This window comes from Parasteatoda tepidariorum, chromosome 10 (assembly GCF_043381705.1).
Source record: "Parasteatoda tepidariorum isolate YZ-2023 chromosome 10, CAS_Ptep_4.0, whole genome shotgun sequence".
Taxonomy (NCBI): domain Eukaryota; kingdom Metazoa; phylum Arthropoda; class Arachnida; order Araneae; family Theridiidae; genus Parasteatoda; species Parasteatoda tepidariorum.
Genome location: NC_092213.1, coordinates 69224731 through 69241201, shown reverse-complemented (window position 1 = coordinate 69241201; position 16471 = coordinate 69224731). Strand labels below are relative to the sequence as shown.

Genomic DNA, 16471 nt, shown 5'->3' with positions numbered 1-16471 from the left:
TTCACGCCGGGAAAAGTGAAAATACTGGTACGGGAAAAGAGAAAATACTGGTAGAAGAACTATTTCAATATTAGATAATATTCGCGAGGAGTTATTCTATTCTCAACAATAACAATTCACTGTAAGGAAATTTATCACGGCGAAGACGTCATTCTATATAAAAATTGCATCCGTTAAAAACAATTGGTAGTTATGGATTTTTATTATTCCCGGAAAAAAACTAAAAAATTTAATTTATTGTTACCAGTTTTTACTCCGGTGCGCTGCCAAGATGACACAATCTAGCGTGACCCACCGGTGGGTCACCCCGGCGTGAACGTGTTAAAGACTCCTTTTGCATCCTTGTGTTCTTTCGTGGACAGAATTTTCCAGTATACCTAATAACATCTTCCGTCTATTGTTCATGTAAAATAATCTTACCGAAATGTATTATAATCATGTTCAAATGGTTACTTTGACTTGAGCAACATACGATAAAAGTATGTACTATTTACTTCTGTCTAAGCAATGTGTATTCTTTGCAGACTCCGACGCTTAGCCAAACCATCAACCCAAATGCTATAAACTCACCGTGTGAAACATCCTGCTTGAAAGACCTTAGGTTCAACTACCCATTCAATGAACTATTGCTGTGGGCAGTTCTGACCAACAGACAGAAAATGGCACTTTTCATGTGGCAAAATGGCGAAGAGGCAATTGTTAAGGTACCGTACAAATCAATGAACAAAAAATAAGATACAAAAAATGTCTCTTTCTAATTAGCTATTTTTGTTTCAATTGAAGAGTTCGCCTTTATAAGTAGTCAACTTTACTACAATTGTTGCTTTTTCGAATCAAAGATAATAATATTTTTTAATTATTTTTTTACCATATCGTCCGATCATTATTCGAACACTCTGGTTACATAAATACCCTTTATGTTGTATGGTTTATTTTTCATAACTTTTATGTTGTATGAAATATTTTTTCATAGCAAATGTTATAGTAATTGGTAAAAAATGTTCGATAAATACTATTACACCAACTTCTTTAATTTTGAAATGGTAATAGGAAGCTATTACATAAATGCTAAGTGGTTACATGATACAATAAAGGTTAACCCGTTTTGTACCGACTTTATATATTGAAATGATACAATAAGTGGTTTTATGGAAAAGGTGGTATAATATATTATCGAAATTAATTGGTTTTTCTACTGTTAGGGCATTTAAAAAGTCTTTGATAGATCAAAAAGTACGTGTTCCTTATAATTCTAGATCTAGTCTGAAATAACTAAATCATTGTGGTATCTGAGAATCTTTTAATTCACCCAGATAAATTAAAATTCTGAAAAAAGTTTCCCATCACAATGAATGTCTTTGAAAAAAGGAAATGCCCTAAATATATGACGCTGGGCGTTAACCGGTTAATTTGGGTTCGAGAAGAGACTGTGACCAACACCTCCCAGAAGCGTGAAGGACCCCGCAGTGGTAGCTATAAACAAAAATCCGATAATTTTGCTGCCCGAAAGCTATATCTTTTTCCAAAACTCCCCACTGCGCAGTTTATGTTCGTTACGCTGGACTATTGTATTGATCCATAAGGAGGACTTTTCTCTTTTAGGAGGTGTTGAGCCAACTACTTCGGATTCAACAAAATATTTTAAAATATGGCAGAGAACTACAAACTAAAACTGTCATATTTTCGATTAATTTTGCAAACTTTTTAAAATGTCAACGCGGCTTATCTCTAACTAAGTGGTGTACCACTTTAAATTATTTAGAAGTAGCAGTGAGTAAAAACCCTAAAAATCGAATTTACAAGACCAAGAATTTTAATTTAAAAAACTACCACTCGAAAATATTTATCCGCTGAATTCTCAGCAACACTCTCAGGAGCTATTTTTTCTTGTTCCATACACACTCTCTCAGTTAATCATTTCTCATCGAGATTAATTGTAGTTATAAACAAAGAATTCATAAAGTCGGTTAATTATAAGCTCAGAAGTTCAGACAAAACGTAAAAGTTTAAATTCCCACTCTTCCGCAAATAAATGAATTCAACAATTTTAGGTAATAAGCTAAACGAGTTTCGCTTTGTTTTGAATTAAACTCGATCCAAAAAATGTTTTAACTTAACATTATTATAAAAAAGATTTTTATAAAGGGATAAAAGACGATCATATTCAGTTATAATTACGAAATTTCGAAATATTGATTTTTTTTTTAGATGAAAATGATTCACGGTCATAGTTTTTATTCTTTCGCTCGTATACAAATGCATTTTTAAGAACATCCTTAATATGTCTAGAAATATTCTAGACGTGTGTAGTGCAAAGAGGAATATATAATTATTTTCGCAAATCTTGATTAAATTTACGTTTGTTGGCACTAAACAATTCGATTTTTCTTGAAAAAAACTATCCAACTCTATACAGTTATCTATGATTCAGGCTAATTGGAAACTCCCGCTCTTTACGCATATCCACTTCGACACTTTGCAATGCGTGAGTCTAGTACTTTTTTTAAATTTATTACAAAAAGAAGAAATACTCTAACGGTATTAAGAACATAAATCAGTTATTGCTCAATTAGCCTGATATATTGCAGACTGATTTTAATAAATACGAAAGGCTGATTAGATAATGTATCAATCATTGCTCAACTAGACTTATTCACAATACTTATCTACTCAAAGCGATAGCATAATGCAAGGCTCAATCATAAACAAATGTCGGCTAATTGGTTATATTTTAATGCATTTTTAACTAACAGGTTATAAGCTGGTAATAAGCCATAAACAGTTTGTAATAAGCCTGAAAAATATCAAACTTGATCGAAAATTCGGAATATTCCTTCATTTAGCCTACATTGTGAAATGATGTTGACATTTGCAAAGAGAGGGATTCTTTAATCAGCCTACGACTTATAGATCATCTTATTTTATTTTTCTAGGCTTTAGTAGCTTGTAAGTTGTATAAAGCTATGGCTCAAGAGGCTGCTCAAGATGATATGGAAGCTGATGTTTGTGAAGAAATGAGAAATAATGCACGGTAATTGACTCTTAAAAATGTTATTTATGCACTTTATTATTTGTTCGAAAATTTTAATGATACGACGTAATACCAATGTTATTTTTATTTTACTTACTTATTTGGCCGTACTAAGAGTAAGAATTAATGAAACTGTTTGAATATGATCAAAGGTATCGAAAATACGCATTGCATCCAAAATCTAAAAATACATGCACGTCTGTGAAATTGCACGTGTGTTCAGAAGAAGCATTCAGCAAAACCAAACTCGACCTTCCAACCTCTTCCTCTTAGAGTGAGCTGATGGTGATCCACTTTACAGTCTTAAATAGAAACCCTTACTTTTTTTGTTGCTGATTTGGATTTTACGGAAACAAGTTCGTCAAATTGACACACAGGATGTAACATTTTGATTCATAGGTGGCACTGCAATTGTAAAATGACGATTGAGCAAAAATTGTTTGAAATAGAATTATCTCGGATATGCATGCCAGATTGAAAAATAAATATAAATATTTTTAAAACCTATCGAAGGATAACAAAACCGACTCCTCCCCCTTAGAATAGCCTAAGTCTCAGGGAGTAAGAAATGGAGTTGAATTAGCCGCCTTTACTCCCTAAAAATTTTAAACCCATCGATTTGAAGTAAGCCTTCAAGTTGCCATTACTTCAACCCTAACTCTTTACAGTGACAGCTCAGTTCCTTAAAAACTGAACCACTTCTACTCTCTCTTATTAATAGGTTATGAAGCATTGAATATTAGTTAAAAAAATTATTAACACAGATTTACTTCATTTGATTGTTATGAAATAAAAAGTTTATTACTTTTTTCAGAGAATTCGAAAATTTAGCTCTTGATTTGTTGGATTACTGCTACAGATCTGATGTTCATATCACCCTACAATTGTTAACCTACGAACTTCAGAACTGGAGCAAGCACACGTGCTTGGGGATAGCTGTAGCTGCCAAACATAGTGCGTTCCTCGCACACACAGCCTCGCAGATGCTTGTGGCTGATCTCTGGATGGGTGGTCTCAGAACTCGGAAACACACGAATCTTAAAGTAAATATTTGCTCATCAAACATTTCCTGCTTTTGTGACTAAACAATTTAATTTATGCTTATTTAAATTGATCTGCACATAATCTATACTTTTTAATCTACTAATCCCTTAAAACAATCGATACATGCACTAACCGTGATTAAATTACTCACTAGTGTGGAGTGGGAAAACAAATAAAATTTTACATAAAATGTTAGTAACTGCCTAAAGTTGCTACAAGCGTCAGTTAATTTTAAAATTTTGTAAAATTTCTCCTAAAGCAAACTATTCATTCACTTATCACGATTAAATTACTCATTAATGTGAAGTGATAAAACAAAAAATGTTTACATCAAATGTTAGTAATTTCCAAAAGCTGCTACTAAAGGCAGTTAATGTTAAAATTTTGAAAACTGTCTCCTAAAGCAATCTATTCCTGCACCAACCGCGATTAAACTACTCACGAATATGAAGTGATAAAATATAAAATGTTTACATCAAATGTTAGTAACTACCAAAAGTTGCTGCTGGTGTCAGTTAATGTTAAAATTTTGAAGAAAAAAATGTGCCTTTAAACAATCTATCAATGCACTAAACGCAATTGATTTGCTCACTTGTGTGGTGTGGGAAAGAAAAGAATTCACATTAAATGTCAAGTACTTCCAAAACTAGCCCATTGATGACAGTTAATATTTTAATTTGGACAAATGTCCCCTAAAACAATCGATCCATGCACTAACCACAATTAAATTACTCAATAGTGTGGGATGAGAAAACACATAAAATTTTAGTAATCTTTAGTAATTGTTAATGTGCAAAATTTAATAAATGGTGGGCTCAAATTTTTAGAGTTTTGTGAAATAAAGTTTCACATGACATTTTTAATGACATTTTGCCTTATTTAAATGTACTAACAAAAGTTATATAGTATTTTTTTCTTATTTGAGTGATCTTAATAAATAAAGGTGCTAATAAACAATCTAAGTTTTTTCGCATTTAAACGTAAAAAGTTTCTGTTTTTAAAGGAAATAAAATGACCAAAGTTATGACAGAAACAATTTAAAGCTGTTTTTCGGTGGCACAGAAATAATGCTTTGTTTGCCAAAAAATATAATATTTTCGTAACAGTTGTGGATTTGCAACAATAATTCATGACAGTTAAGTCAAGTTTAGCTAATATTTAGCCAGCGTCATCTGTGCTTATAAAAAAACTGGCGCAAAACGTGAATGTAAAGAAAAACTACAGTTTTGTCAAACTGAAAAACATTCGTGATCTAATTTTTAAATAATTAAAAAGTTTCTCGACACCAAATTATCTAGGCGTAAAATGTCTTAAGAAATTAAGAGTTATTCATTGATTTTGAAAATTTTCATCAAGGTGAAAAAATCTTGCCTCGTTGGCAATTTTCAATAAAGTTTAATAATTTTTTAAATGTTTGTTTTTCTATATCTAAAGCCCAAACAATTATTAATGGCAAGATGCCATATTTAAATTAAAATCACTGCTTTGCTTTAATTGTAAGACACTTTGTGGCTTTTCCTATTTTTCTCGGTGAAAAGGTTTTGAAAAACATTATTAAGTGAGTGTTGTATAAATGGGTTTATTGATTTCGCCAGTTGGAAGCTTGTAGGAAAGAAAGAAATACAAGGCATAATCGTTTTCTCTTGTTGTAAGCGCATAAAAATCTTTAATTTTATCAAATATCATGTAGATCATTGCTTTTATCAGTTTGATCACTTAGATTATTTGGTCACTTAGTCTACTCAGCTATCTAATTATAATTAGAAACATACTTTAATCTAATTTATACAGAAGTCATGGCATTCCTTATGAACAACATAACACCAATGCCGTTAGTGTGAATTATGGGTACATCAGTACCATCTTGGTATATTAGTACCATATGGTTAAGTATCAGTCATCAAATAGTATCATATATCAGTCGTCAAGTAGTGATATCCCATTGTAAACGTATACAAACCCTAATTAAGTCAAATTTACTAAGATATCACGTAGATCTTTACTTTGATCAGTTACATCATTTGGATGTAACTTAGATCATTAAGTCATTTAGATCACTCAACTTTTCTATTGAGAGATAGACTTATTTTAATTTAGTCAGAAGACAAAACATTTCTTATGACCAGTGCCGTTAGTGTTAACTGAGTTATATTCGAACTATATGGTATATTAGTCGTAGTGATTTGATGAATCATGTATTTATTGCAGGTGATTCTTGGCTTGCTGTTTCCAATTACTATTATTTATTTGGAATTCAGGAGCCGAGAAGAGTTACAATTGATGCCACAGACGGAAGAGGAACATAATATGGGTATGGCCGAACTGGATGACGAAGTTGAAGGGACTGGGGAAAAAGAAAAAATGGTTCGTCAAACACCTCGTCCCATTCGTGAACAATATGATGTAAGAGCATGGATTTTTAAGACTAAATTAAAGAAAACTTCGTATTTGCGACATTTCGACGTTTCTAGAAAAAGATTTTTAAAAAAAATAGTGGCAATATTTATTTACTTTTGGCGAAATAAAGATGCATAATATAAATAAGGAAAATATGTTTTTTAGGTTTGATATTCTCCTCACATAAATTCATAAAAATTAAATTATATCCTGTACATTAAATTGCACAATAAACTTATTTTAAAATTCGCTTCAAGGTTTTCATTTTCAATTTTGTAGCTTACTTCATCATAGTATAACCTTCTTCGATATTAGGTACAGTTCTCGAATGACTCTTCCATTGAAAAGCTACTTCTTTATTTTTATTTTAGTTAGCGCAGAAGTATTCTAAAGCCTCCATTTTTTATGTTAGTTTGTTAGAAGATTTGAATAATAATAATACTTTATTCGAAAAAATATTTACTCTGAGGTATTTGTGAAATACTTTATTGGGAAGAACCAACAACCAAAAACCTCTCGATACATTCATTACTGATAACCATGATATTTTTGCAGATTAAAGAATTATCATCTCTTTCTCTCTCTCTAACTTTGTTATTTTTAAAAGAGATACTTTTAAATTTTTTGTTGAATAATAAGTTATGCCAAGTTAAAATGAGCAAAAATATTGTTTTTCGGTAGAATATAGCAACAAATCTTCAATTTGTTCTGTTTGGACTTCGAACAACGCACTACCTCCTTCATTCGCCAAAAACTTCCTCATTTAGAACGTTTTGAAACTCTATATTGTGCTGTCACATAAGTATTTAATTTCTTTAGCATAACAAGAGTAACTTAAAATTATTTAAGCAAAAAATTCGAGAAAAAAGAGTTAATAAAGAATGCATGAGAAAAATTTTTTTGCTCGTTGCAAATGAATAGGAGCAAAACATTCCCTTCAATTTAGCATCTTAAGTTATGTTTCTTAGTTGAAAGTAACTAATATATGTTAAAAGCATATTTTCAAACAATATGCTGTTTAGTAGGTTTATTCTTATCATTCACAAATTAACACGTTCACGCCGGGAAAAGAGAAATACTGGTAGAAGAACTATTTCAATATTATATAACATTCAGGAGGAGTTAATCTATTCTCAACAATAAAAATTCTCTGTAAGGAAATTTATCACGGCGAAGAAGCAATTCAATATAAAAATTGCATCCGTTAAAAACAATTGGTAGTTATGGATTTTTATTATTCCCGGAAAAAAACTAAAAAATGAAATTTATTGTTACCAGTTTTTACTCCGGTGCGCTGCCCAAATGAGACAATCTAGCGTGACCCACCGGTGGGTCACCCCGGCGTGAACGTGTTAATTCAAAATAAACAATTCGTTCAAAATTTTTACTCCAGATTAGTAAAAGATAACTAAAGAACAAATAAATTAAAACTATATCAAATCGTAAAGGAGCTATTAATTGTACCTTTGTGATCTTTTCTTAACTTGAAACAGAGTATAAATATATTTTTATATCTTAAAAAACAGTATACAGTGAAATGTGCGGAAATAAATAATGAATTTTTAGTTTAATGTGAATGTTTTTTTTCTGCAGTCTTACGTCAATATTCGATCGGGTAGCATCTGCCAATCAAATGCCCGAATCAACAAGATCGAGAATGGTAAAGTTTTCCCTTTTGAACTCAGTCTCGATAGTGACAAAGACAGGAAGAAAAACCAGCAAAAGCCTTTGAAATTAGGAAAGAAGATTTACGAATTTTATGGTGCACCCATCACGAAGTTTTGGGGACATACGGTGAGCTCTTTTTCTTCTAAATATTAAAACATTTTTGCACGTTTTCAGTTCATAAATGCTAGTAAATTAAGCTGCTTAAAAATGCATATATTTTTTTTATTGTAAAAAAAGAGGGGTCTAAGAGATGAGTTGAGATTAATCTCTTCGCTTTTACTATAAGCTCTAGGGGCTGGTTCTAATATTGTTAAATCAAGATAGAAGGGGCCAGTGGGTGAGAACCATCTGTACTTTGTACTGTAGTTTCAATTTAGTAGCATCTTTTAATGAGAAATGGTATAAGTTAATGAGAAACGGCATGATTTCCTACAAGTTTTTCTGGTTTTCTTTAACCCTTTCGCGCCGACTGTCACAATTACGTGCCAGCATAAAACCGGTAACCAAAGTATTTCGTTAGCAGTTTATTTGTGGGCGGAGTTATAATTGTTTGATTTATTTAATTCACCATTACTTTGTTCAAAATAAAAATATTTAGTTATACTTTGAATTAACATTGATTATATATATGATTAAACTAACAATAATTAAAGTAAAAGCAAAGTAAATCTGTCAAATTAGCAACGACTACATTTGAGTTACCCTTTTTTTATTTAATTACAACTTGATTCTGATTTTGTACGGATGCTTTTCTGAATCACCCGTCCCCAAGGGGTTAAGTTTTATTGTTACAGTAGGCCTAAAATGTTTTATGTTCTTGTGCTCGCTTGGAATAAACATAATAATCGTTCAAGACTACTATTATACGTTTAAAAAAATTGTGAAACAGTACAGCTGGTATTTTAGTAACTTTTAACCTAAAAACTTTTTTTTTAAAAGAAAAAAAATATTTAAAGGAAAAAAAATTAAAATGTTAGCCTAAAGTTTCGGCGCATTATTGAAAAACTTATTTTTAGAGCGACGCATAAACGAAGGATGATTATCATTATTTTCCTACCTAATGTACAGGGACCTATAAAAATCATTGTATAAATGAAAAGAAGTGCATAAAAGAAGTGGTGCATAAGTGAGAGGCCACTGTATTAGTATTTAATACAATGATGTTCTTTAACACTAGGTTTAAGGGACACGTCATTTTGACGGATTTCGACTTTTGTAAGGAAAATTATAAAACCCGTTTGAATTTTTATTTTATCTCTTGTAATGACTTTTAACCATTGATCGAAGTAAATATATATCAAATGCTATTTACCACAAAAGCGTTGAAATATTGAAATTCTCTATGTGGTATACCTATTTCTACGGATATGCGTCAATTTGACGCGATCATAATTTAGACAAAAGTTTAAGTAAACAAGCAATACGTCAAATTCATACGTCAAATTGACGTGTGTGCGTAGAGATATGTATGTAAGAAACGTCCGTAAACCTAGTGTTAATAACTGTGAATTAAATATCTATTCTTATATTTAATATGAAGAAATTGAATTTAATAGAATAGTGTCTAACACTAAGGTTTCTGTAATGATTCATCTTCATACGTTTATTAATATAAATTTGTTAATATAAAAATTTTATTATAAAAGTTTGATTAATGTATAATGTCTTTTCATTTGAAAGAATACAACAAAATATGTAAATTTATTGGATTAATATACCTAATATCTATTTTAAAGCATGAATAAGGCGCTTAACCTTCAGAAAAACCTATTTGATCTGAAAAAATATAATTCAAATGAATAATTTTCTAGTTATGTGCTACAGCGCAAAAAATACACATTAGAATATCTTTTAAATGAATAAACTGTACTACAATAATAAAAGGTTTAATGACTATTGATTATAAAAATAATTTTTTCAATTTGTAATAAAACTTCTAAAATGAATTGTTTGATATTTTTAGATGCGATTATTAGTTTCATTATTTCTTACTTGAATATTTTTAATTTTAATTATTTTCATAAATTAAATATTTAAAAAAAGTTTATAATTTTTTTTGGATAAAAATTAAATATGTTTTAAGTTTATTGCAGGTGTAGATTTTGGTCTGCATACTTTTGAAAACTCAGCTAAAATCCGATAGCTACTTTTTTACGTTATAGATATCTACACGAAGTTACTTTTGACTTGATGCCAAACAATTTCCATTAATGTTCATTTTATTATTCATAGATGGCGTATGCTATATTTCTGGTGCTCTTCACTTTTGTTGTTCTTGTCAAAATGCAACATCACATGTCATGGCAAGAAGCTTATGTGACGTCATATATCTGCACGTTGGGTCTGGAAAAGATAAGAGAGGTAAATTTTTAATTGATATGGTAAATAGAAAAACAAGAACAATATTTTAAATCTCTGAACATCATTGAAATGTTCTGTATTTTATGAAGAGAAATAGGAGTAATACCTGCGGATAGAGAATGTTCGTGATCTTAACGACAGTTATTAGCTTTCAGTCACGAAAATAACTTTTATGTAGTGGCTACGTACGTACCCATTTGTACCTACTTATACTACGTACCTGGTAGTGAGGAAAAACTGGTAGAAAAACCATTTTTTAACCTGTTTCCGGGATTGAAAAAATATTTTCCCTAGCAAGAAACAGTCTTATATACATTTTATTTCAATTAGATACTCATGATTATCAAGCCTATTTAATTCTTCCCAAAAGCAAGCTAAAAATAAAATGGTTTTGTTACCAGTTTTTTACCCATTTCTGGAGTAAGGCTCCTCGCGAGAGACTTTCTCTTGATGGTAAATTAGTAATTAAATTTTAAACTTGTAATTTTAACCCATTTGTGTCCAGCGTCCTTATAAAAGGATGGTTCCTTTTTGCAATAAAGCAAGAAAAATTTTTATGATAATTTAAATACTACATCATCACTTACAAACTTAGTTGTCCCACCAGGAGAACTTAGAACTGTGTTTTCTTTGACTACTAGTATTTAATTGCATCATGATCGTGATTTTAATCATGCTGTAATTAAATACCAGCAGGAAAAAAACTATTATTTTAAAAAAATTCATTGATTAAAATTTATCAAATTTTTTTATTAGAAATAAACTATTCATTAAAATCAAAAATATTTTTCTGTTTCTATATGTTTTTTTTTTAAGTTTGATGAAAAATTTTTCGATAAGTGGGGAAGAAAAAAAAATCATCATCATAAAAATGCAACCAACTTTATTAGGAACTTTGCACATAACCTTATATTTATATTATTATGAAAATACATTGAGAATGACTGCTGGTAAAAATAGAATTATTAAAAAATTATCAAACACCAGCGGTCGTCATAGAAACGCATGCAATGACGACGCATGCGCTCTGTTTACTATTACTCTTGAAGACAGTTGAAAAGTGTGATGTTGTCCAAATAAAGTTTGCACGCCATCAAATCTAAAACAAGACCCATTTTGCCAATTGGTAAAAAAAAAATATTCTTTCGTTTCAGGTTGTTGCATCAGAACCCGTTAATTTTACCCAAAAGATGTCTGTGTGGGTGGAAAAGAAGTGGAATCCGTGTGATTTAGCTGTTATCATTTTCTTCTTCGTTGGAATGTCTCTGAGGTTGAATCCAGCCACTAAGGATTATGGGAGAGTAATTTATTGCCTGGATATTATGTACTGGTATATACGATCCCTGGACTTTCTCAGTGTCAACAAATATCTGGGACCTTATGTTACAATGATAGGGAAAATGGTAAGTACCTTTATCTGTACTGATATTTTTCTCCGCTACACCTCATTAAAACTAGGACAAGTCAAATCATGAAAACGGAATTCAAATGTGAAATAGAAAAAAAGCAACATTTGGTGTCACTTTAAATATTCAACTAAAATATGTCGCTAAAATGAGAGAATTTAACTGATAAGATATGTCCAGCATTTTGGAATAACAGAAATGTAATAATATGAACATAAGATAATATGCAATATTATTCATATTATCATGCCCAGATGTGTCGGAACATTTTATTTGAATATTAAGATTAGTAATTTCTATGATTTAACATTTTTATATTATCTTTGTCCCAAATTACTTGCTGCATTTGAATATTTTTGAACTGATTATTTATACTGATGATTTTATGATTTTTTTCAACATTTTTCAGATATTTTAGGGAGCTATGCTATCAATCCGCAACAATTATCTCCCAAGCATTCCCTCCTTAAATCAGTACTAAATTTTAAAAAAATCCAGGGTTCACACGATTTTAAGCCGTGTCATATTTTATAAGGACTCTAATACCAGTAACTTACTTCTAGCTAATGAATTATGAATTCATTGGTAGTATAATTTTACTTGCCTCGATCTACTAAACTGGAAATTATTTATGATTCCACCTACTTTAAATGTATCAACAATTTTGGGATAAAATTTCCTACCTAAATGTAGCAACTAATTTAGAACGGAGGGAGCAATGATTTCGATTTAACATTTTATACATTTTATAAATTTTATTTAGAATGACTTCATTCACCACTACATACAAACAGTTTGTACTTCTAAATAAACATATCAAATGCTGGTATAATTAAATAATATTAATTCTCATTTAAGCATGCAAACAGCAAAGAAGAATTAATTCTCATTACAATACAAATTTATACCTGCCAACTTTTGCGCATTTGGCGAGAAATCTTCTTTATTTAAAGTGGTAGTAAAGTATGCTTTCTATATATTACTTGCAATTAAAAAATTAATTCTTAGTCTTTATGGCCCCCACTATTTTTTTAAAAATTAAAAATATATAATAATATCTAATACTGAAACTGTTAATCGTTTATTTCACGACGACCACAACAGTATCACGGCGTTATAAGCTGACGATACTGGAATCTTGCAGAACTCTCTCAAACCAGATAATGCACATCAAAAACTACAGAACAAGTTATATGATGTTGAAGACTGGTGCCTAAATTGGAAGTTCAAACTGCAACCCTGAAAAGGCTCCGATCCGGGCAAGCCGTAGTTCCATTAATATCAGTACAGTGAGCAACCTGGTAGGAGTGGTTGAATACCAGGACGACCGGGTCATTTATAGTTATAGCAGATACTTATATCAATATTAACCATCCGTTAGTGTTATTTAATCATGTTATTATTTTATGCGTATAGATTAAATGCAGATTTAATCTGATCACCGCCACCGCAATTCCCCACCATTATCCACTTGTAATGCCATTATTACAGGTGCCCACGGGCACACCTTCAGATGAAAGTGTGAAGTGTCCGCTTCGCGGACAGGTACACTGAAACAGAACTCAGTTCAAGTACGCTGTATATCTCACTCAGATGAATTAGTTAGAGCCCCTGGCAGGTAATGAATATGAGTACTCTATAGTTCGTATAAGCAAGCTATTTCAAAATACAGATATGTTTTTGCCTGAAACTGTGAATTAAATTCTACTTTATTACCACCAGAGAAAATCATCCTCGAAAGGATTAAAAGATGGCAGGTATGCAGATTAATTCTCCTTACATTGTTGTTTGACAACTAATTAAAATGTTCTAGGAAGCTGTGTAATGTATATGCAGCTATGCAATGTACATATTCTATTACATAATTGATGTTTTAGGTAATAGACATGATATACTTCGTGGTTCTCTTGCTTGTCGTATTGATGAGTTACGGCGTAGCAAGACAGGGTATCCTAAATCCGGAAGAAGAACCATCTTGGTTACTAGTAAGACACATATTCTATATGCCGTATTTTATGCTTTACGGAGAAGTATTTGCTGACAGAATAGAAGGTAATTATTTTTTTTTTATCTTTCTGTCATTCTAAGTTTTAAAATTTTTAGAGCTCAAACAGTTTAAGCTCTCCCACATTAGCCAATTGTCAGTCAGGTTCCACAATTTCATTATTGAGGCAATGACAGCATGCTCATCGGCTGCCTTTACTCCCAAACTTACTGGTAAACATCCTTCTTAAGCAGTTTCGGCTTCAAAACACCTCAAGATTAAAACCCAGGCTAGAGTCCCTGAATTAAACAGGCCGACTTAACATTTATAGTTAGAGCAAAGAGCTAACATAAGCACAGCGAATAAATATTTTCAAGTGTTTATTAATTGTAATTCTTGGTTTAATAAGTTCGATTTAGTAGATTTTAATCCACCTCTATTTCTAAACAATGCGTAGGCTTATATAATTCACCACTGTATAGTACTAATCATACCCTCCAACTGCTACGGAATTTCCGTAGTTCCAGAAATCTTCTTTTCAGACGGTAGCAAAATTAATGTCTTAATATTTTAAAAAAATTAATTTTAGCTTAACTTGTCCACTATTACTTATAAAAGTGCAGGCCATATGGCTAGATTCTTAAGTTCTGATAAAAGTTTTATGAGAGATCCATTTGCTTAAAAATTTCTACTTTGGTTCGCTACCACTAGAAAGAATTATTTTCAAAATCCTCATAAGTTGCAGGGTATGGTACTTACTTATTACATGCTTAGCATTTTTAAAAGAAAGCAAATATTGTCAACTATTTGCAAATTTTATTTTGTTGTTATTTACCGTTTTTTAAATTATTTTGGAGTGTCCGGGGCAGTTGGCATCTCTGTAATAATATAACTAATGCTAACATAATGTTAACTTGCGAAATTGTTTGCTCCAATATTGCTTGATAGGTCAGCTCTGATAGTATAGGAGCCTTAGCCCAGGCTCTTCCGTGGTTGACCACGGTATCATAGGAGTTTATATAATGACTTTTTTTTGTAATACCATAGAATTCTATTTTTTTTTACACTTAGAATAAGAGATAATTACAATTATTATAAAGTTTTGATTTCTGAGCACCGAGTTATGTTACTAGCCTGCTTTGTGAAAAACATCGGCTACTGATACTTTATTATTTCAACTCTGGATATTCAGAGTCGTGTGGAAGATAGCAGCAAAGTAATTTACAGTAAACTCTGTATTTTCTTTCTTCTTTTTTGTTTCATATGTTTTGTGCTATATCTTTCATATGGCGCGAAATCGATATCGTTTCATCAAAAACAATCAACCTGAAAATTGTAAAAGTTATTCCAAACTAACCATGTTCTAATTGTAACCATGGCAGAAACTTATTTTGATGTAAAAAAATTGATTTTTTTCTGACCTGTCTGATTGAGAATAAGAGAAAAATTACAATATCTAATTTATGTAAACAATTGTACTGTCTGGAGAAGAGTTCGAATTACACCCATATGTTTTGTGCTATATCTTTCATATGGCGCGAAATCGATATAGTTTCATCAAAAACAATCAACCTGAAAATTGTAAAAGTTATTCCAAACTAATAATTTGATCTTTAAACGGAAATTATTTTGAAAAGAATGAAAATGCAAAAGTATTTAAAATCACCTGACAATCAAAGCTCTCGTTCAATATTATTTTATTTTATAACGTTGTTCAACTCCGTATTGTAATTTTGAACTCGATTCAAAAGAAGAGGTAACTCCTGGGAGTAAGTATAGGGAGAAATTTGGCTTCGTGAGAACTTTTTGATTTAACTTAAGCCTCGTTTGCGTTACATGAAGAGGAAGACCACAAAAACTTCCCACGGTTAGTCTAACGGGAAGGGAACTCTAACTCATGATCCGTCTACCACTGAGTATATTTTACGTCAGCACTGTGGTTGGCGTGAGCAGGGTGTGGAATTCGTATCGACCGGCCCTCGCCGGTTCACTTTGTTGGAAAGCGAACGCTCTATCTCCTGAGCCACCCGCAGTTCTCGTTGGATATTTATTAAAAGCAAAAAATATAAATAAATAAACGTTGAATATGATTGCAAAATAATATTCATGTTACAAGCACAGTCATGTTACAAGCACTGCATTTAACTGACCACTGCCATAGAACAATGCCTTAACCCTGAAGACGCATATGTTCCCCTTTTGAGAACGTATTCTTTTCTGGAAAAAGTCAAAGAAATGTATTTTTTAAATAAAAATTTATTATAGACAATCACGACATCTGAAATCACTACCCAATAGCAACAATATAAATCTGTTTATTTTAATCAAAGAAAAATAATAATAAAATTAAGTTGTTATGAAAGCTTGAGTATCATAAACTCATTATGATACTCATGTTCAAAAGCAAGAATAATAATTTTTTTCCACTCAGTAGATCAAGAAATTGACTTTTTTCTCTTGAGTACTGTAAGAAATTGATATTTTATCAGTTGAGTACTGTAAGAAATTGATATTTTTTCTCTTGAATACATTACATCTCTCTTGGAAAAATTAGAAGTATCGGTTGCAAATCAAGACTTT

The 16471-nt window shown here is 31.1% G+C and overlaps 1 protein-coding gene across 1 annotated transcript in view; it reads left to right on the top strand.

Annotated features, from left to right (window-relative positions):
* The window catches only part of LOC122269824 (transient receptor potential cation channel trpm-like), a 255102-nt gene that overhangs the window by 216797 nt on the left and 21834 nt on the right, over window positions 1-16471 (top strand). The window contains exons 11-18 of the mRNA XM_071187014.1: window positions 525-704; window positions 2934-3031; window positions 3846-4074; window positions 6284-6478; window positions 8066-8266; window positions 10373-10501; window positions 11656-11904; window positions 13785-13959. Of these exons, the coding sequence (XP_071043115.1) occupies window positions 525-704; window positions 2934-3031; window positions 3846-4074; window positions 6284-6478; window positions 8066-8266; window positions 10373-10501; window positions 11656-11904; window positions 13785-13959 (1456 nt within the window). The remainder of the gene's footprint in view (window positions 1-524; window positions 705-2933; window positions 3032-3845; window positions 4075-6283; window positions 6479-8065; window positions 8267-10372; window positions 10502-11655; window positions 11905-13784; window positions 13960-16471) is intronic.